Source organism: Pectinophora gossypiella, chromosome 8, assembly GCF_024362695.1.
Source record: "Pectinophora gossypiella chromosome 8, ilPecGoss1.1, whole genome shotgun sequence".
NCBI lineage: Eukaryota > Metazoa > Arthropoda > Insecta > Lepidoptera > Gelechiidae > Pectinophora > Pectinophora gossypiella.
This window is the reverse complement of record NC_065411.1, coordinates 1,370,560-1,393,381: the sequence shown is the minus strand read 5'-3', so window position 1 is coordinate 1,393,381 and position 22,822 is coordinate 1,370,560. Positions and strand designations below refer to the sequence as shown.

Below are 22,822 nucleotides of genomic sequence, written 5' to 3'. Positions count from 1 at the left end.
AGAAAACTCCACCTACCCGCACAGTGTAGCAGCGTGGTAGAGTATGCTGCGTATCCCCTCCGTTCAAAAAGCGGAGGTTGTCAGAGACCCTTATGCTTTTATATGACGTATGATTATAAAGTAACATAATATTTATTATTTTTTAGCTGTATAAGGCGAAGGTTGGTGGTAAGGCTGGCAGAGGAAGACCTAGAAGGACGTACATTGACCAAATTGGAGATGTCCTTAGAAAGGTTTAGAGTACTATCTACTCTGAACCGGCGTGCGAGTATATCCTGCTTGGTGTTCCCGTGCCCGGGCTACACCAGCAGCCCCGACTGGACCACCTTCTCTACCCTGGTCACCCACCTGATGGCGACACAATGCCTGCTCACAGAGTCCTGGCCTGATGATGACTTTGAAAGAGTGAGTTCTGGCTCTAACTTGTTTTTTTTATCTGATATTGTAAGCGGTATATAAGGCGAAGGTTGTTGTAGGGCTGGCATAGGAAGATATAGGACGTACGTTGACCAAATTGGAGATGCCATAGAAAAGGTTTAGTACGATCTACTCTGAACCGGCGTGCGTGTATGAAACGATTGGTGAATGTGGAGGAAGCAAGATAAGGGTGTCAGGATGGAAGCAAATGGAATTCCATAGTCTATACTTACCCCGGTGGGAAATAGGCGTGAGTTTATGTATGTAAGTTAACATATTATACATGGTTATACTTCAATGATTATAATTATATTTGTGACATTGTGAAATAAATAGACCAAAATACACATTGAATATTTTATTGTCATAAAAATTTTATAATTAATTAAATTACATGTATAATTCATTTTAAATAACATTTTATTTAGTAAAATTATATTATGAATAGCCTCTAAGTTCTTGAGATCTCTCATAACAGATACAATAGTGGAAGACAATTATTTTTTCATTTATTACTTATAATTAAATACAAAAATATATGTTATTTTTTTATATAAATGTTTTGTGTATTTATTTAGATATATAATGCAAGGTAATATTTCTGATCATTTAGAAAAATAGCACATTTGCATATTACTTATCACGAATAAAACTAGTCAAAGCTCAGTGAGGTGTGACTACTTACTTCATCTGCGATGGATGTACCTCTGACTACCCCAATTGGGATACAGTCGTGAGCTTATGTTAGGAAACTTATTCGCACAACCTAAACTAGGAAAAAATGTTACAAAATACTGTTTTAAAAGTTACCCTACGTACAACAATTATTTATTATGATAGGATGATAAAAGTTATAAAGTATTATGTGTATAACCGATCTATGGATTAAATAAAACCATTTCACACTAAATCTAGGTATACATTGTTTTAAGTTTACGCGGTTATTATCATAATTAAAACACATAATAACGGGTTCTTACCGCGTTTAAAATGGCGATATGAGACTCCAGATATTTCGACACTGTTGCAAGTGCCATGAAATTATGGATCTACCTACTCCACTCCAATCTCATCAGTCATCCCGTGATCATGGCACTTGCAACAGTGTCGAAATATCGGGAGTCTCATATCGCCATTTTAAACGCGGTAAGAACCCGTTATTATGTGTTTTAAATCTAGGTATGTAAAAATTTGCAAATCTAATTTAGCCTACAAGATCCCACTGCTGGGCAAGGCCTCCCCTTCCTCTGTCCATTTTCGCGGTCCTGTGCGTACTCCGGCCAGTCCCTCCGACAAGCGTCCAAGTCGTCGCGCCATCTCTTTCGAGGTTTACCTCGACACGAAAACAAACTATCATCATTATTCCTAGCGCTATCCCGTCTTCACAGGATCCGCTTACGTAACCTGAAGATTTGACAGGTCTGGTTTTTTATACAGAAGCGGCGATGAGTTATAAATATGAACATAAACACAAAAAATAATACATATTCTTTCAGTACAGTATCAAATTCTAATCGATTCAAGTTTTTTTTTGACTAACAAGTTTGCGGGAGTTGTTGCTCCCTCCCTCCGCTTTACTTTCAACAATACACTTCGACACTTGCATTGTTCGCAAAAGTATTGGCATACACGAAGGACTCCGTTTTTTTTTTGACGTGACTTATTGTAGATTTGCCGCAGATGGCATTAACTACTTGGCCGGACAAATGGGGAGCGCTGAAGGCTCTCACCCGGTACAACGTTTAAGACAACAGGCCTGAGGGTGCCCAGTTGGGCGCGAACCTCGGCTCAGGGCGTCGTCTGAGAGGAAAAATATTTGAAAGAATTAATCGACCCTAGTGGGTCGATAACGATAAGCGCTGAATGAGGGAAATCGTCGACCACGCCGGCGGGGTCGGTATCGGGAACCTGAAGTGTTTGGTGTCGCGAGCTGATTGGCTGCCTACGAAGGACTCCAGATGCGAGCCAATAATATGATATTGGTGCCTATTAGAGCGGACACAAAGGACATCATCATCATCAGCCGTACGACGGAAAATATGGTATGGTATGGAAATCAACTTGTGACGTCATAGAAAAATGTGACAAAATGTCTCCCTTATTATTAGTTATTATTACATTTTTCTTTATTAAAATTCATAAATTAGTTTAATAGAAAAAAAGAAAACGTTTTTGTCACCTTTAGATCTGTTTATAGTAATTTATCTTTGACCTAGGAAACTACCGAATTTGCCCATAAATTTCGAGGATATTTTTTTACATTTTATTACATCATTCCTAAACTCATTATAACTAATCGATTGGCATAGGTGGCGTCGTGATCCGCGATAATAGATTTTGAGTTATTTTAGTTCAACATCTCTTATATTCGTGCCGTCCTTCACTTACAATAAGTGCCAGAAAGAGAAAGAGCTAGTTTTAGTCCTGTCAAAATTTAGTTGGTGGTTTCCCGAATTGGCACCATTATCTGGTGCCGGCGACCTCGACGTCCCCCAGGCGCGCGCTAGACCCCTGCCAGCTGAAGGAGCTGTCGGTGTCTCCGTCACTGGTGCGCCGCTCGTGCAGCGACCCAGGCCTGACAACAAACCAAAAAATTAATATTTCCAACAATTTATGTCTTTTGAAAATATTTTTATCACGTATATATTAAATATTTTGAAAAGACATTTGGATATAACTTAAAATAAAATCAGATGGTGTTTACAGGAATTAGCGCCATTGAAGCGCGCGAATATTCGATCACTGATTATAACTTTTGAAGTAGATCTTCGTTTACCTGTCTGCGTAAGAACGCGGTCGTTGCGAGAGACGGCTCGCGTCCAGTTGGAAGCCCGCGTTAGATGGCTTGCGCACCTCGCGCAGATACTTCAGAGTGTGGCTGTCTGGACCTTCCTCGGGCTTTGGGCTGTACAGCCATTCTGGAATATTTATTTTTAGAATAAGACTAAAATTTAACCGCCAATAACTCTCAGCTTTAGAAGACAACAAGATGCTTAGATGTTTTAGACATGTAGAGAGAATTAATTAATGAAAGTAGACTTACGCAAAAGTTTTATGAAGTGGTAGAGTCGGAAGAGGCGATACGGCGATGAAATCCAGGGTGATTTAAACAAAGGCCAAGGGGGTTTAAATGGCCACATCGAAGCAATTTGTCTAAGAAAGCAATAATGCTACTTGACATTTGTTTGCATTGCGTAAGATTACTTTTATATGCGCAAATGTCAAATAGCTTACATGGAACAGATTAAAGAAAAGGTTAACGTCGTGTCTTATAGGGACCTAGGGGTCTTTGATAGACTGGAATGGAAAATGCTACACCGACAAGAGCGTGGCTCTTAAATTGATGATGATGATGATGTCAAATAGCAATATTGCTTTCTTAGATGACTTGCTTCGATGTGGGCATTTTAACCCCCCAGTTCAAGAGTACTCTAAACCGGCGAGCATGCGTCAAGACTTTGATGAGAGTGGAGGAAGCGAAGATGGTGTATCAGGATAGTATTAAGTGGAATTCGGTGATCTCTGCCTGCCCCAACGGTAAATAGGCTTGATCTTATGCCATCTATCAGCGAGTACAACACACACACAATACACAGTAGATCTCGCAAGGTCGCAGTGACCATTCTAGAGCCCATTTTATTATTTATTTATTTTTGATTTTTTTTGTTACCTTTGATGGGTTTGCTCTTGGCCCCAGACTTCCCCGAAGGCATTGACGACGCCTAAGATGGAGCGAGCTTGCCCAGAAGGTGCCTATTCACTCTGGCCTTGAAAGCACCCGGGTCTTCTTCTTCTATCGTGTGGGTTGTGAGGTGGAGTACCAACCTCAGCAACCCGGCTTATCATTGAGCCGCCAAAGGCCCCTGATATAGCTCATGTAACGATTACTCACTTACATCAGTAAGTAGTAACCGAGACCAACGGCTTAATGTGACTTCCAAAGCACGGATCATCTTAGTTTCAGACAATCAGGTAATCAACCGGTAATGTCCTAATCGAACTAGGGATCACAAAGTGATTTTTGTGATATGTCCCCACTGGGATTCAAACCCCGTAGCTCCGGATCGTGAGCCCAACGCTCAACCACTGGACTACAGACGCCGTTAACAGAGACCCTGGTTATATGCATTTGAAAATACAGAAGACGGCAGAGAATTCCACTCCTTCTCTTTTTAAATAATAATAAAAACAGTGGTCTACTGTTTGTTGTTTTAATAGAAAGCATGGGTGAGTTGTGGGTACTTAGTTCATCTTGCGGTGGATGTTGGTCTAGTGGTATTTACCTCCATTAGAGACCTTGGCGATGGCGCCGAGCAGGAAGTCCTTGTCCTTGGCCTGCAGCACCAGCATGTGCCGCAGGATCTCCACCATCGTGTGCTGCGCCAGCGCGCGCGCACGCATGAAGTATACCGCCACACTGCGATCCAAAACATTCAATATTTATCATCTCAGAATTACGGCACCGATTCTAAAATGTTCATTACTGTTATATGAGATACGAGTATGTACTTTGGTGTTTACAGGATTTCGTACTAATTATGTCACAAAAAGTATCTTAATAGACGCATAATCCCAATGGATCGCGGAACTAAACATTACAACGGAAGCTTAACTGAAAGCACTTTTTTATTTTTTAGTTAGCCTGGATTGTCCCACTGCTGAGCAAAGGCGTCCTCTCTGAGCTTCGATTTCTGCCGTGTCCAGAGCGATCTCTCTCCAATCCGTCTGAAACGCGTCCAGGTCGTCTCTCCATCGCTTCCCGGGTCTGCCAAGAGGTGTCCAAAAAAAGCACAAAGTGTCCAGAAAGCACTTCATTTCACTTGGTTTAAGGACCAAAATTTTAAGCCTATAGTGAAGTATACCTCACCGATATTAAGTGGAATTTCCTCTCGGAAAACTCATTAAAATTTTAGTATTTTATAATTATTTTCAGGTCCATAATTTTGCGACGGAAAATTCCACTTGATATCCACTTAGAATCTGAATCACCCCTCAAAGTTTTCGTTACGACGTCACTAACAACCTGTATAATGTACTTTATAATATTAAAAAAAAAAAAACTCACCACAGGAACAGTATCAGGAAGGCGATGACTCCAGGGCGAGTGATGAACAGTATGACCTGCAGCGCGGCGGGGTGACGAGACAGCCGTAATACGCCCTCGCTTAGTACTTCGTATACGTAGCCATATTGGCGGAAAGGACCGCACTCCTTTGATGGCATGCTGGATGGAGAAATGTAGAGTTTAAAAGGAGTTTAAAAAACTAGAAGCTCAAATGAATTGGACATTGAAAACTGAAGACAAAGCTTAGGCCTATCTTGATCGTGAATTTCGAATATTACGTTACTAAAGTCAAGGTCAAAAACATGAAAGTGCCAAGATAATACTTACTTAAAGAAGAGAGATCCAAAACCAAACAGCGTGGCGAAGAGAGATAGAGTGACTAGCATGTATAGCACCGTCTGAGTCTGAGCCGCGCGCCATATCTGAAATTAATATAAAAAATAAACAGTCTTCTCTTTTTTAAGATACACTACGAACTCAATTTAAATCAAATGTTTTCTGACGGATTGACAAACTCATATCGCATAAACAAACACCGAGTTCACCGACGAAAAATTCCACTTGACACTTGACTTAACAGTGTCGAAATATCGGGAGTCTCATATCCCCATTTAAACGCGGTAAGAACCCGTTATTATGTGCTTTAATTAATTCCACTTGATATTAACTCAGAATCATGGTCTGAGTCATCCCCTTCAGTACTCGTTACGATGTTACGAACATCCTGTATATGAAGTCACTGTGGTACACCGGCTTGCTTCTCAAACGGGAAGGGTACGAACCGGTACCGGGTTTGCACCAACGACTTATTAATTTATCAAGTGCAGTTCTTGCTAACACAGTTGGCTCAACCACAGATGACAATACAGCTCACCACCTATCACGTTGGTCGAACAGAAAGGTTGATGAGATGTGGGTACTTAGTTCCTCTTGCGATGGATGTACGATAAAGTGCAAAAGTCCAATCAGTTTTTTACAAAGTATACGTAATAAATTAACTGGTTGCACTTAAGACCTGCTGGTTACATGTCGTTTCTTTAATATACCGAAATCACCTACAAACCTAACGGCCTCTGTGGTCCAGTGGTTGAGTGTTGGACTCACGATCTGGAGGCCCCGGGTTCGAATCCTGGAGGGGACATATCACAAAAATCACTTTGTGATCCCTAGTTTGATTAGCACATTACAGGCTGATCACCTGATTGTCCGAAAGTAAGATGATCCGTGCTTCGGAAGGCACGTTAAGCCGTTGGTCCCGGTTACTATTTACTGATGTAAGTGAGTAATCGTTATATGAGCCATATCAGAGGCCTTTGGCGGCTCAATAATAACGCTGACACCAGGGTTGATGAGGTTGGTATTCCACCTCACAACCCACACGATAAGAAGAAGGCCTACAAAAACATAGACTTTATAATTATGACAACTGATGGTTAATAATTTCACCACTGTTTACAAATAACAGTCACACAGTCAGTCACACAGTCAGTCAGTCAGTTTATCAGTTTTATAAACTAATGTTATTTGTCTGTAAATCTTCCTAAAAATAAATAACTAAATAAATAATTAGTTGGGCCCAGTGACTGCACTTTCAGTGAATTCTCTTTCATTGTTACTTTGACTACCCCATTGGGATATAGTCGTGAGTATGTCATGTATGGTATTACCTTGCATGCAGGCTTGCAGGCCCTCAGAGCGCACTCCCTCTTAACGTAGAATAGCAGTAGCAACTTGATGGTGACCGCTACCACCAGTAATGGTGAGAACAGCATGCCGAACCACAGCACCGCCTGGTTGTATATGAGCGTCAGAGAGTTGTACGCTATGTTGAACTCTGGCGCTGACAGAGATGGGTTCATCCTGGAACATATTGGTCCTCATTGAATATAGCGTCCCTTGATTCAGAATTCAGAATTATTTATTCAACGTAATTATGATGCATAAACTTGTTGAAGGTCAATTTTACATTTTTGAATCGATGTCATTTTGCAAGGCATATTTATGTTTTTTGAAATATGATTGGCCGCCTGATACGATACGATTCATTTATAACAAACATTATAGAAGGAAAAATTGAAAGGAAGAGAGGAAGGGGTAGACCTAGGATAACATTTATGAAACAAATAAAAGAGAAGGTGCAGGTCGTGTCGTATCAGGAGGTGAAGGTTTTGGCGGGAAGAAGAGAGGAATGGCGATTAGTCCACCGAAAAGAGCGCAGCTCTTAAATAGAGAGAGAGATTTTTGTTTTTTAAGAACTTGTAAGGTTTATTTGCAGCTTCTTTTTCTCGGCTATACAGGTTGTGAGAATCTGCAGTAGTCATAGGCGAATGAGACGTTCGTTATGTAAAATTGACGATTCAAAGTGTAACTATGTTACCTACTGAATAAAGATATTTTTGAATTTGAATATAACGTCACTACTATATTTCCAATTGGGCTAGTCAGAGGTAAATTAATACAATAACTCTTTTTTGCACAAAACACAATAAAAAATAACAATTACAAATAGGACAAAAGAAGTGCCATAGGCGTCTTTATTGTTTTCGTCTATGCAACCTTAAAGTGCAAGAAACTGTAATTAAAAATGATAATCAGGGCGGTGCAATAAATCCTTTAAAAGATGGACACAGTAACCACGTCACAAAGAGCTTACAGGTGGAAAAAAATAATAAAAAAAAATTAAAACTCACTTATAAACGAATCCTCTAACGACCTCGATAATGGGCAAAATAAACAGTGAAACCAAAGAATCAAGCAACACCAGTCTGTACGCCTCTTGCCCGAACGAAGTTTCCCAGCACTGCCAAACAAATATAAGGCAAAGAGAACTAAATTAAAAAAAAAACATAATCGTAAAACAAAAATAGGGCAGTTTCCCAACTAGTCAAATCAGTTACTTTTTACTAAATGTCAAACCATATGTAAAGGTATGTATGAAGGAGCAACCTGTGACGTCATAGAAAAACGTGACATAATGTCGCACTTATTATTACATTTTTCTTTATTAACACTTTCAAGGACAGAACGTCTAATAACGTTCCGATTCCAAGGTGTCATATTATGAACCGTCAATGGCCCATGATCATGGCCGTGGGTCATTGGTGGTTCATAATAGATAGTATGACACCTTGGAATCGGAACGTCCGTAGACGTTCTGTCCTTGAAAGTGTTAAAATTCATAAATAAGTATATTTTTGGAAGTCATGCAAAATTATTTTACCTTATTCCCCGATTGTGTCCAATAATATAACAGCAGCATCAGGGTACCGACGTCTAGCAGCCAAGTCCTTGCCAAGGTCACGTACAGAGCTGTCCGGGGCGTGTAGTACTCTAATCTGTTAAACAATTTATACTATTTTTAATCTTTATTTAAGTTGGGAGTTTTTATACTACAGGACATGACAACTCCATAAATCTTAGCTTTTATACTATTTATTGAGTTTTTTTTGGACTGTCTGGACTTGTCAAATCTTCAGGATAGGTAAGCGGACTCTGTGAAAAATGGGAGATGATGAAACTACCTCATGATCACTTGATGAGTTCACTAAAATATCTTAACGATCAAGTTCACTTGAAGAGTCTCTTTATTTATTTCATCATCATCAGCCGTATGACGCCCACTGCTGGCCATAGGCCTCCCCCAAGGATCTCCACGACGATCGGTCCTGCGCTGCCCGCACTGGTGCCGCTGGTGCTTTATTTATTTATTTTTAATTAATTGTGCGGGTACTCGCGTTTCACCGATCAGCGTGGGTTGAAAATCAGTGTTGCCCTCTGGGTAGATTTTCACTGAACCCTGGCCTTTTTTGGTGAGCTGCGGCACCCATATGCCTTTATGTTTTCCAACTAAGTAAATATATGTGTGTCGTAGGTTTTACCTAAATAAACTTTTTTATTATTATTATTAAGAGTTCTTCGATACTTATACTAAAACTTACTTGACGATCAAGTTGAAGAGCACAGGTAGCACGGCGACGGCGGCGGTGACAGTGAGTGACAGCAGGATCTCCCAGTGTGAGGTCACGCCCGCCCAGTGTGACGTCACACGCAGCAGGTGCCAAAAGCCCACGCCCAGGCCGAAAATTGCACCGAAAGTGGCCAGATTTATCACTATGTTGGTCAGGTTCTGGCAGAGTTTAGTGCACGCCGATATCTTGGCGTTGTTCCGGTTTTGCTCGTTCAGGAGTTCCTGTAAGATAAAACATGACCATAATATACATACCTTGTTCTTCTTCTATAGTGTAGGTTGTGAGGTGGGTTTCCAACCCCATCAACCATGGTGTCAGGGTTACTATTGTGCCGCCAAAGACCCCTGACATGGCTCATGTAACGACTGCTACGTGCCTTCCGAAGTACGGATCATCTTACTTTTCGGACACTCAGGTGATCAGTCAGCCTGAAATGTCTGCTCAAACCATTGGATCACGGAGGCCGTAACATACCTTGTTGATGGATACGTTGAGATAATATCGTTGACTTCATCGGTCAGAATTCGCGATCTCTGAATTGGTGACTAAGGTGTCTACAACTACAGATTCCCTGAATAAAGATCACGAACTTTTTCGAGTTTTTCCAACTGAATATTTTTTTAAGTGTCACGTGATTCGCTTATGACGATCAAATACAATTGGGTAGATTCCTAGGTCATAGATAAATTATAAAATTATGTTTACTAAAGAAATAAAGGTGGCAAAAAAAGTTTTATTTTTTCTATTTAACTTATTTATGAATTTTAATAAAGAAAAATGTAATAATAAGTGCGAGATTGTGTCACGTTTTTCTATGACATCACAGGTTGCTTTGTAATAAAAATTCCATAGTAATTAAGTTTTGACGTTTAGTAAAAAGTTAAAAAAAAGAAAATATAATGTTTATTGTGATACACAGGTTTACATAACACAATTATAAAATAAAGTTTCCCATCACAAAAGGTAACAAGCTCAGCATATGCCGAGATGAAATATCTCGACGCTGGTTTGAGTTACTGATTTGACTAATTGGAAACTACCCTGTTTGATTCTGTCGTATATCGAAAGAGAAAGATCAGGTAAACTAACCTGGTTTCCATGCGTAGTAGTTATTTATTCTGTTGAAATACGTGCAAGTGTACCTTGAACTCATTATAGATGCTGGTGGCAGTAAGTGCAGCGGCCTGGGGAGACACTATCCCGTAGTCCCAGCCGCAGAACACTTTGCTGGCGAACACGTGGCTAAACCCGCCCGCCGTCTCGATGAAGTTGCGACGGTAAGAGTACGCAGTTCTGCCAACGTCACAACTTATTAAACAATGTTTTAAGTTAAAACACATAATAGCGGGTTCTTAACGCGTTTAAAGCAGGGATATGACACTCCCGATATTTCGACACTGTTGCAAGTGTCAGTCATCCCGTGATCATGGCACTTGCAACAGTGTCGAAATATCGGGAGTCTCATATCCCCGATTTAAACGCAGTAAGAACCCGTTATTATGTGTTTTAATTATTGAACAATGGTTTGGCCCGATTTGGCTGAACAGCTTAATTTTACACATACATACATAACTCACGCCTATTTCCCACCGGGGTAAGCAGAGACTATAGAATTCCATTTGCTTCGATCCTGACACACTTCTCTTGCTTCCTCCACATTCATGAATCGATTCATACACGCACGCCGGTTTAGACTAGATCGTACTAAACCTTTTCTAAGGCCATCAACAATTTTTTTAATGCATAATTTTAATGGTGTAATAAATCACAGAAGGTGATGAGTTGATGAGAGACATCTTCTATCGTGTGGGTTGTGAGTTGTGAGGTGGATTACCAACCCCATCAACCCTGGTGTCAGGGTTATTATTGAGCCGCCATAGGCCCCTGACATGACTCATGTAACGACTACGCACCCGGGATCAACGTCTTAACGTGCCGAGACATGAGAGACATGATCTGTTTAAAAAAGAAACAGCAATTCATACCGGACCACAGTAACAATACCTCTACGTTAACAGTAAATTTTATATCCAAATAGAACTGTCTACCGGTGTCCAAAAACGAAGTTGCTTAAAAAATACCAAAAGGATCTCACCTATAGCACAGTACACCAAATATGACGAGATACAAGCAGGCCATGGTGAAGAAGTAAGCGAAGGGCATGTTGTATGTGAGCGGGCCGCGGCTCGAGACGTCGCCATCGTGGTAGTGCCCGTAGAACAGTAAAGAGTCGGCGTAGGCGCCCTGGAACGGTATATAAGATCAGGCTGGTCGCACATTTTCGGTTCGTGCACGCACGAACATGTAGGAACAATCCCAAATGTCCACACATTACGGCAGCGGGCACACTGCGTGCGAACTGGTTACCTGCCTGTTTCGTATCGGGTGAGAGCCCTCAGCGCTAGTAGTTAATGCCATATGCGGTAAATCCACGATAAATCGCACCGTCAAAAATACTGTCATGCATGTGCATACATTTCCGCATTCCTATGAGCTATAGCAACATTCAGGCCTGATGTGAATTGCCTCTTTACGCAGAACGCTGCATTTGCCTCTTTGACATTATGAGACTTCCCTAATTACACTTCACACACTCACTCATAAAACACTTCACTTTACTTTTTTTCACTTTAAAATATCCAAAGACAAGTTCTTATGAACCATATTCGCTGTCAAAGAAAACTTTGGTCCATGCTAAAAAATGTATTAAGTACAGTCATGAGCAATACCATGTAATCACTTTAGAACCCTGTCGCACCATCCTATTTGACATTTAATGAGGCTTACGGTTCAATTTGTCAAAAAAGTTAATGTGACATGGTTTCAAAGTGTATACATATTAGTATTCGTGACCGTACGTACCGTTCCACTGATAAACTCTCGTATCCCCCATCCACTATGACTCCCTGACGAGGGGGTATCATGCAGTATCTGCGGCACCATCACGAAGAAGATCACAGCCGTGGCCAACATCAGGTCTGCCACGAACAGCCAGCGCAGGAAGTAGAAGTACGACCCCACAGCAGACCCGAATTGACCCTCGATGTTGCGGATCGCTTCGTACCATAGTTCCACGGAAAATGCCACGTCTCGCATGCGGTCTTTTGTCTGTGGATAAATAGACAAATGTACAATTAAAGAGTCTTTACATACTCCAAAAACAAGATTGGTTTGGAGCGCTTATCAATCAGCGATGGAGTACTCTGGATTTGATGCCGATTAAATCATTCTCGGCAAAGAACCTAGAGTCAATTGATGGAATAGAAAATTTATTGTGAATACTTCATAATTAAGAGGGCATGAAAAAATATTCAGTTCCTATTTATTGGAGACAAAATAAATTGATTCGTGCTTCGGAGGGTTGTTGAATTTATTATTATTATTCGTGTATTGAGAGGGCTCGAATGAATGCAGCCCGAATGGCCACAGCGACCTAGCTAGATCTATTGTGGCCAAATCCCTATATATATTTAAAACTCCTCCTCTAGACTAATACGTTAGATTAGATCGGATTCGGATTGTTCTTTGTTCCCGGTTACTATTTATTTAATTAAGTATGTGGTAGTTACTAGAGAAAGTAGAGCCTTTAGTGGCTGAATCATCATCAGCCCATCAACGTCCCCACTGCTGGGGCACGGGCCTTCCCTATGGATAGATAGGGAGATCGGGCATTAAACCATCACGCGGGCCCAGTGCGGATTGATGGTTATTAACGACTGCTAATGCAGCCGGGACCAACGGCTTAACGTGCCTTCCGGAGCACGGAGGAGCCCGAGATAAAAAAGTGGCTGAACAGCAACCATAAAACCAGGGTGATGAAGTCGGTCATTGATCTCACAACTCACACGAGAGAAGATGATAGCACTTACCCGTTTCCAAGCGAAACTAAGCCGGTATTTCATCCGCCTCCACATGGAAATAGGTCGCCTCTTGGAGCGGAGACTGACCGATGCTGACAACTTTGCTCGGACGTGCCGCTTCATCGTCAGCCCTTGAGGAAGATCCCTTAGAGCCTCTCTGGAGAAATTATAAGAAAATCTTTAGTACAATTTTGGAAGACGGAACTTTCCTGTAGTGTAGTTGTCTTTATGTCCATAATATTATTATCCACTATTTGCCTTTACTTTAGTTGCCGTGCAGCTATTGGCTTGATAAGTCCCAGGAGATACTGCAGCAAAACATGACAGCTACACAGCCAGTGTTACCATCACCCGTCAAGAGTGGCCCAAGATGATCATGAGTTTAATGATGATTATGAGTTTGAGGATAAGTTTATAGCATTGTGATCTATAAACTGATAGACTATCATCATTACTTCCCTACAGCTTATTACAGATAATGGTTTCTTTTTACATTCACAAGTGTACTTTTTAACAACTTATACCAATGTAATCATAAAATTGTGTAGTGTTTATTGCTTTTTATTTTTCCAAATCTGGGACTATGAGAGATAGTTGCTATTCGTTTTTCAGGTTACACTCTACGTAGTTTGTCTAGTCCACAGACTATAGTGAGACACATCTCACCTCCTCATCTCCTCAGCGACGGGGTTGTCCTCCATCAGCCGCTGGTGCTGCTCCATCTCGCGCACGATGATGTCTGCCTGCTTGTCCGTGGAGTCGGGCTGGTCGCTCTCAGGAGACTCTGTCTCGTCATCCAAGAGGGCATTGTGTTCTGAGTTCGTTCGGCGAAGGCGGAGTGTATCTGTGGAATAATGATGTGGAGATATCAATAGGTGCTCCAAGGATGGTGCATGTGAATCCACTGGACCCCACAAGTATTCTTGACGAGAAGAGAATTAACACGTAATGCCAAAGTTAACTGACCTGTCCTAGAGCAGAGAAGATGAGACGAAAAATGACATACCAACGAACTCCTGCGATTCCTCCACATGCGCACTAGGGCACATTATATTCATATTCACAGCAGTCATTTTAACTAGACGTATATTGAACGTCATTGTCTCACGCACAATACAAGGTATAAAAAATAACTGTTACACTTCTTAGTGGAAATAAGTTATTGAATAACAACAACAAATACTATGTTATTGTTAGAAGGCATTTTCAACACGGACCGCACGAAAGCGAATGATACACTGACATATATGATTCATTTACTAATTAAATGTAAGTGTACTAACTTCATTACTCGTTAGCTAATTGTACCTTGTTATTGGTGGGTTAGTGAACTTCAAAATAGAAGTATAATATGAATTGTAATTAAACAACTGTACCGCTATTCGATCTCCCTATCCATCCATAGGAAAGGCCCGGGCCCCAGCAGTGGGGACGTTAATGGGCTGATGATGATGATGGTCATCATCAATCAGCTATTCGAATCCTATATTATTTGAGAATGGCAACACTGCTTTCCCTGATTGGTATATATGTATATATCTGTCTCTTTTACGCATCCCTTCGTCTCTCTCTCTCTCTCCTCTCCACCTGGCAGTATACTCGAGAGTGTTGAGAGTTCAGGAGCTTCCTTGGCGATTTGTTTTTCGCACTGAAAGGTCGTAAAAGAACTCCGAGGTGAGTGCTGTTAAGTTCATGCTGTCATTATAGAAGAAACCACATAACATAACAACATAAGCTCACGACAATATTCCTAATCACAGGTCACACTGAGCACAGATGACACGATGAGCCATATCAGGTTCGGCAGGGAACTTGCCAACATCTTCATATTATTGTCTAAAATAGATAGTAAGTATTGTAAGCTGACAAGTTATTTACGTCATTGTAGAAGTGGCCAGTCTTATGACGGATATGATACAATACAGGTCACCAGCATCATAGAATAAAGATTAATAGCTGCTGCTTACTGCTGTTGGATATCTTATGAATAAAATAAAATAAAATAGTACGTATAGAACGGTAACTCTACGCCCTGCACCAATTCGTATCAGGCTCCGACATCACGCCCTCTGGTTCTTACACTAGTCTTAAATGGCCATAAGCTGTTATGGAGTAAAGGGGAAAGCGCGCAGATTGTGTCTTGCTCGTCCTTACGCGTTAGGCAGCAGAAGGTAAGAATGAGATTTTTTTTTGTATGAAGTGTCCAGTGTGTGCCAGCATGATGGAGAAGACATAATCTCAAACAACTTGCTGGGATGATAGGGAGTTTTTTCTTTACTCTTAGTTCAGCAGATCTTTAGCAGAACTATTGTTATGTTAGTGGGGTCAGTGTTCTGCAAATTATGCCTGTTGTTGTTGGCTATATAAGCCATCCTAACTCCTTCCAGAAGCTTACAAGCCTTTTGGGGTTTTCACGGGCCTGGAGGTTTGATGTTACCACCACTATTTGAAGATCACATTATCACAAGTATGAAATAACGTACTATATGGCAGCTGCCGTGATGGCATAAAGTTGACAGCGACCTGTCGTGCAGTACTGTTCCTCAAGGTGATCGTTCTTCGTATGCTGGGTGACTGGTCCACCTCCTCTGAGTCATCCCGTAACTCATCCATATTGATGGACTCTGTAATGAAATTGCATACAAACCTTTGAATGCGTATGGTGGTTTTCCTTTGTTCCTCATCGGTTCCCTCCCCTCGCTGTCTTAACAGTAACATATTTTAAAAATCATCATTTCTTACATAATTAATGTTGTTTCTTTGTACATGCCCTATACTTATGTCTTTGTGCAATAATTATTGATTGATTGTCGCATCCCCCTAAAACTACTGCAGCTTCTCACAACCTGTATGGCCGTGGAAAAGAAGCTGCAAGAGAGCCTCGGCACAGGGCCCTAGACAACAACCAAGCATGCTATATTGTCATTATATTCTTATCAAGCAATATAAAGGTGATAATAGGTGGTTTGATAAATTATAGCTCATATTGTTATCAAAATAATAATCTTATCTTTTGATTGAAGGATTTACAAAATTATCACATAGAACTGTTTTCTAGGATTGTTTGTCTTAATATTTTGGAACAAAGGAAATCCTAGCAGACACTGACATGCCAGTACCATTCCATGTATAGATTGTGTAGTGTTTACTTAAGTACCTAAACACATCTTATTGTAATACATATATAAATAAATATGTAAAAAAATATGTAATATATTATTATACAATACTTGAGTCGGTATAATCCATTCACACATATATATATATATATATATATATATATATATATGTGTGAATGGATTATATATATATATATATATATTCTGTTGTTTTGGGCAATGCACTAACCGGTGACCACAATTAAAAAGAAAATGGTACGGGTATGTACGGGGGTGGAGTGAAGACGTTGTGTGTGGCCGCCGAGGCGAATACACTACAGATTGCATATCTATTCAATGGTGTATGTTCCCTAATTTTATTGTTGATTGTTGCTTAATGGGCCCAAGAGGGGAAAAGAATTTCAGGTGTTTTATTTCAAATTGTGAACACTAACAGACACATTGTGTTTCTGTGTTATTCTGTGTACAAAAAAAAGAATAATTAAATAATAATAATAGGATTTCTAAGTATGTTATTCCAAAAAAAAATTCTACTTTGGAAATTTCTCTTTAATATATTGTACAGGTAATTTTGAAATAAAATGAAGGACAAAGCAGTTTATAAGGTCAACTTTATTATTTCCTTATGCTACCTAACAATTATAGTACTTATTTTTTATTGACTGACTCATCAATAAGAAAATAGAACTTAGAAATAGAACTTCATAACATTGATTGTATAAATGTTGTAATCCTGGTTCACATTACTGAACGTTTCTCTCTAAAGATTATGCTGTTCCGTAAAAACTTTGTTTTAAACTTTTTTAATGCGAATACCGCAAAAAGAAACAATAAATAAAATAATAAATAAGTAGTAAAACTTACCAATGATTGGACTTCTTATTTTTAATGCAAAGCTGACAATTTAATTTGTATAACACTTACGGTAGAATCTTCTTTTTAATATTATTTACAAACTAAATAAAGTTCTAAAATAAATAGGAACAAATCTCCCGAGATTTGACTTGACAAATTAATATATTTAAATCATTCATTCATTCATTCATTCTTTTAAAGGTATGTTCGTTTCATAAAATCACCATCCGGTCTATAACTGTCCAATACGAATTTACTAATTTAACATTATTTATTGGATAATAATAATAATAATAATATCTTTATTTCGTACCATTAAAGCCTTAAATATATGACAATATTTGTTTACATTTATAAATATGTAGTTACAGGCTGTGACATAATTGCTATGAGTCGGCTGTTATCCCTAAAAGTTTTAAAACTGAGCTAAGGATACCAGCTACCATCCAAAAGTTGTATGCAAAAGCCAAAGATAGAAGACGGATAAAATGCTGTCCGAATGGTAAAATACTGGGTTCAATCAAACAATTTCAATGCCATAAGATAACGATAAGAAGATGTTAAGGGACTGAGTTTAATAAAAAGATCGATCTTTTTACAATGAATTTTTGTCCACCTCAGTACACCATAATTCTTATCAGTCATATTATTAGATTGTTGGATGGAGTTGGACATAAATATTTACTATGTAATTAACATAGAAACTTCCGTAAACGTTTCCCAAAAGGTAAGATTACATTTTGTAAATATAAATTATTGATCGTTTTCTTTTGTAGTGCAAGTACAACACTATTTGAACTAGCTTCGTTTTACGCAAGAAGCTGAATAATTTATATTTATTCATCTTTTAAATCATATTTAGCTTTTAATCTTTCTCATGCACAAAAGCAAGAATTTATTGTTTATTCAGAATTGAACGTATATGTCTCCCTGAACCAATAACTTCACAGAACAGATTTCTGATTCTTTAGAATTGATTCGAAATTTTCATGCGTGTAACGAAATGGATATATTTAGTACAATTTTTTGCTGTGTTGTGTAGATGGCGCAGCGAACTTGTAAACTGCGTTGCCGAACTGACGTTTTTGGTTATTTTTGTTCTCGCCTCGTGTTTACTTTAGTGTCTAATTTCGTTCCAATTGCGAAAATTCAGTTGTGCAACACCCGAAAGTTCAATATTTTGATCACATACTGCACCTCATAGAGGAATAGTATCGATCCGCAGTTTCGGAGTAGGTATATGTATACAGTTCTATCACGTGGTGGTGTGGTGGTTTATATAATTCTTGTTTACCGCACAAGCAGAAAGTTTGCGCATGTGCGTCCCGTCAGTAACCTCAAACTGTAGAGCGGACACGGATTCGGCAGGTTCCGGATATCCGGGTCGGTGCGCGGAGGCGCTAGGTGGCTATCCTGTGAGTGTGATGCGCCCTCGTGGCTGGCGTACGCGCCCCGCGTGTCCACCGCAGCGTTGGTGATATCGGCACGCGCGTGACATGGCCCAGACTCAGTTCTCGCGGAGTTCGGAGAGCGACGCATGGGCGCTGCTCTCGCTCAAGTCGGCGCCGCCGTCGCCGTCCAAGGTGCAGTGGGCGCAGGAGCCGCCGCCGGTGGCAATCGCGCGCCTCGACGGCCGCGACTTCGAGTACTTGATCCGGCAGAAACGCGTCGTGATCGGACGCAACTCTAGCCGCGGCCAAGTGGATGTGAATATGGGACATTCGAGCTTTATTTCGCGACGCCACTTGGAGCTGTTCTACGACCATCCGGAGTTCTACCTGACCTGCAACAGCAAGAATGGCGTGCTGGTGGACGGTGTGTTCCAGCGCAAGGGTTCCGCCGCCATGCTGCTGCCGCGCAGGTGAGTCCCACACCCTCATAGATAACACTATTAATAGCATTTATTTACAAGCCATCATTAGATTTTTGTTTGTAAACAAACAATCATTTGTTTATGTCTACCCACCTGTTATTGAACTTGTCAAGAAATGAAATAATTGTCACCATGACTGTGTTGACACATGTGGTTTTCAGTTCATAAATCTGTATTTTTGGGTTTTGCAAATATTTGATTACAAACACCATTCTCAGCAATACATTACGCTACTGCATTGGAGTCTTGGTCTATGTCTACACTATACCCTTTTTTGTGAAAGTATTTAGCTACCTAATTACTAATTAGCTAGTAATGCTTCTGGAGAGTGGCTATGGATCCAAGTAGAATTCTGTGCGAAAAACTGATATAACAACAATTGAATTGAATGTACACTTTCTGTCAATACAATGTTTATTGTCTGCCTTATCTGCATTATAACCTTTCAAACTTTGTCTGTAAATAAACAAGGCTTTGAGGTTATTATTTATTACTATCTATCTTGGTGTGTATGTAATTCACAGTATTATCAGCGTGCTAAAAGCTAAATGAACTATAATCTTTTATTTATAAATTGGTGATAAGACTCAAACAAATCATAGTGGATGGATGATGCAACATACGGCAATATGTAAATAAGATTGTTATGCTACTTATTAGCTTAGTAAAAAGGTAAAAATATTATTAAATTTACGATTTTTAAACACAGGACAAATGCTTACGAATTTTAAATAATTTAATATGAAAAATGTCATAGTATTTTTGTAATAATATGCCAAACAACATTGCTTAGTACAGTGCAGTCATCCCTCCTTGATTTCATAACACAACATCACATGAGTCGACAGATATTGAACGTATTTACAATGTTTGCATTATACATTGTGGGGTAAACTCTGAATGAAGTTTACTCTATGCGTAACCAACTGAAGCTATTGTACTGATGTATGTGTTACAAGGCAAAACATGCTTTATTTGTAAAAGCCTTTATAGATATATGATGGGAAGAGCCACAAGTAATTATACACCAACTTTCATAAAGTGAAATGTGGAAAACTGAGCACACTAACATAAACACTAGCTTGCAGCCACTGTTGATGCAAAGTCTTAAGATGGATATGCTTATGGTAACAAGGGATTCAGCCTGTGGCCTTAAGCCAGGGTTAAAGTGTCTATGTACAGTGGTTAGTTTCTTGTGACGATTTAAAAAAGATACAAACAAACATTTGATGGATAGTTTTTATTTGGAAATGTAATGATTGCCGAGGTACATTACACTTTCACTGTGTAACTGAAAATTTGATATAAACCCCTCATGTGCAATGTTATTTATCAATAAACACATTCGAGTTTATGTACATAGACCACTATGGCAAGAAAATATATGCCCCATATATGGGACATGCACTTATGAGTTTCAAATTGCCTCATATGTGGTTCATACACAGTGAATGTGTTAAGAAAATAGAACCGTGTATTGCATCGTGAATAAGTTTTTAAAACTCGGAAAATAATTAAATGAATTGAACATGTCTCTTTGAATGGAATGTTTAACCTTCACATAGTAATGTTATTGTTTACTAATAAACACACCATATAAAAAGCCTTGATACTAACAAGTTTCATACCAAACAGATTTCTGACCTATTTAGGACCAATAAACCATGTACATGCATAAGATCACGCCTGTTTTCCGTTGGGGTAGGCAGGGACCACCGAGTATGCTGAAAATAAACCTTGGAATCACATTTTAAATTGATTATAATATGTAAGATAGCAAGCAACATCATTAAAAAATAGATGCATTGAAAATATTACCCTGATAAAATGGAATTTTAACGCAAAACATACCATAGAGTCATGCCATAAATCCTTATTTATTTATTAAATTTACAATATAAGCTTACAGTTAACGCCAATTGGGATAGGTAGAGCTCTGAGACTTACACTTTGAATTGTCTATTTTTACATAAGAATGTCTCATCTGCCTAAAACTACTGCAGCTTCTCACAACCTGTATAGCCGGGGAAAAGAAGCTGCAAGAAAAACCTCGCCACAAGGCCCTAGACATTCTTTAAAAAATAAATAAAAATAAATATTGTTATACAATTGAGTAATTTAGCTGTCTTATATCAGTTCTCAGACAGTTAATTCCATGCATACATATCTTCTAAATAATCATTAACTTTATAATAACCTTTTTTTGTAAAGTTTCTGTTTAACTACTATCTTAAAACAGTTGAAAGGCAAATTCTGAATGTCAATGGGAATCTTATTGTAAAAACGTATACATTGCCCCTTAAAAGATTTAGTGATCTTATGTAATTGACTGACTTGTAAGGAGAATTTGTGGCCCTTTTTGAACATTAGAATGTAAATGTTCATCTAATATGCTATTTTACAGCACTATATAACCTCACGACTATATTCCGATTGGAGTAGTCAGAGGTACATCTATAGCAAGATGAACTAAGTACCCACACCTCACTGAGCTTTCTGTTAGACCAATGTGATAGTACATAGGTAATACTCTCTCCCTCTTTGTTGCATTATTGCCGCATGATGGTGGGGTCTACGCGTCTACAGATAATAAATACTACATATTACATTTGATAGTAAGAAACAAATATTAGTAGTCACTACCAAGTCAGTACTAGTATATTAAAACCGGGTACGACGAACTATGTCACATCACATATGACATCTGCGTGGCTAAGGCGGCCTTGTGCCGCTTCTATGGTCTAGACATTCGCACTTAGGTATAAGTAACATAGGCTAGGTTATTACAGGTTTTATAGGCTTTAAGCGCTGCTACTTAGTAAGTGTGTGGCTGCTTAAGTGAGTCATTTGTGGCGACGGAAAAATTATTGTCCATAGATTAAAGAATAGAACGGTAACTCCGCCCGCACTAATACTTGTCGGGCGTCGATCTCACCCCCTTTGGGTCTCACTTTAATCTAAAATAGCCGTAAGCGCGTGACTGCATCTCGCTCGCTCTTATGCCTTAGGTGGCTCACTCATTCGTTTCATTCATGTCATTTTTGTATGGACTGTCTGGGGTGTGATACTACTTTAGTATAGAGATGATTTGGAATTGAACATTAAGTAAATCTGTAGTTGTTTCATAATCTGGCGGGTTAAAAGGTCACATTGAAATAATTCATCTAAAAAGCAACAATTTGATATTTGTTTACATTGCTCATTTGCCTTTATGTGCGCAAATGTCAAATTGCTTAAATGTGACACTTAAACTCCTGGTCAAACATTTTTAAATCTCTAATTACCGTTTAGGTATCAATGGGAGATCCACAAATCCACAAGTTTGGGTCCAAAACTGCGCTGAAAAGTATTGGCGCCCAAAGGACCTAATATACGATCCTAACGACCCGGTTACTCTAGCCCTAGAGGAGGCCAGTCAGCTCGCGACAACAAATACTTTAGGATCTCGATACCGACCTTTCCGGCGTGGTTGACGATTTCGAGTCGATTAAATTTGTCAAATACCTATAATCTCTCAGACGACGCCCCGAGCCGAGGTTCGCGCCCAATTGGGCACCCTCAGTTTATCTTAAATTTTGTCTGTTTTGTTTTCGCTCCCCATATATCCGGCCAAGTAGTTAATGCCAAACTTTCAAAATTGCTTTGAAGTAGTGACCTATAATCAC

At 39.4% G+C, this 22,822-nt stretch overlaps 2 protein-coding genes across 2 annotated transcripts in view; one reads left to right on the top strand and one right to left on the bottom strand.

The window, feature by feature from the left end:
- Window positions 1-783: 783 nt before the first annotated feature.
- Window positions 784-17,432, bottom strand: LOC126368871 (transmembrane channel-like protein 3). Its single transcript, XM_050013072.1, has 16 exons — window positions 17,294-17,432; window positions 15,794-15,934; window positions 13,977-14,154; window positions 13,320-13,467; window positions 12,313-12,558; window positions 11,546-11,694; window positions 10,593-10,743; window positions 9,421-9,671; window positions 8,703-8,817; window positions 8,173-8,282; window positions 7,150-7,342; window positions 5,810-5,904; window positions 5,483-5,641; window positions 4,701-4,834; window positions 3,194-3,335; window positions 784-2,992 (listed from the first exon to the last, which is right to left on the bottom strand). The coding sequence occupies exons 2-16, from the start codon at window positions 15,921-15,923 to the stop codon at window positions 2,881-2,883; spliced, it is 2,313 nt and encodes a 770-aa protein (XP_049869029.1). The 5' UTR covers window positions 15,924-15,934; window positions 17,294-17,432; the 3' UTR covers window positions 784-2,880.
- Window positions 17,433-18,313: 881 nt separating this feature from the next.
- Window positions 18,314-22,822, top strand: part of LOC126368900 (forkhead box protein K1-like) — a 74,806-nt gene continuing 70,297 nt past the window's right edge. Inside the window, exon 1 of the mRNA XM_050013128.1 lies at window positions 18,314-19,145. Within this exon, the coding sequence (XP_049869085.1) occupies window positions 18,781-19,145 (365 nt within the window). The 5' untranslated portion in view covers window positions 18,314-18,780. The remainder of the gene's footprint in view (window positions 19,146-22,822) is intronic.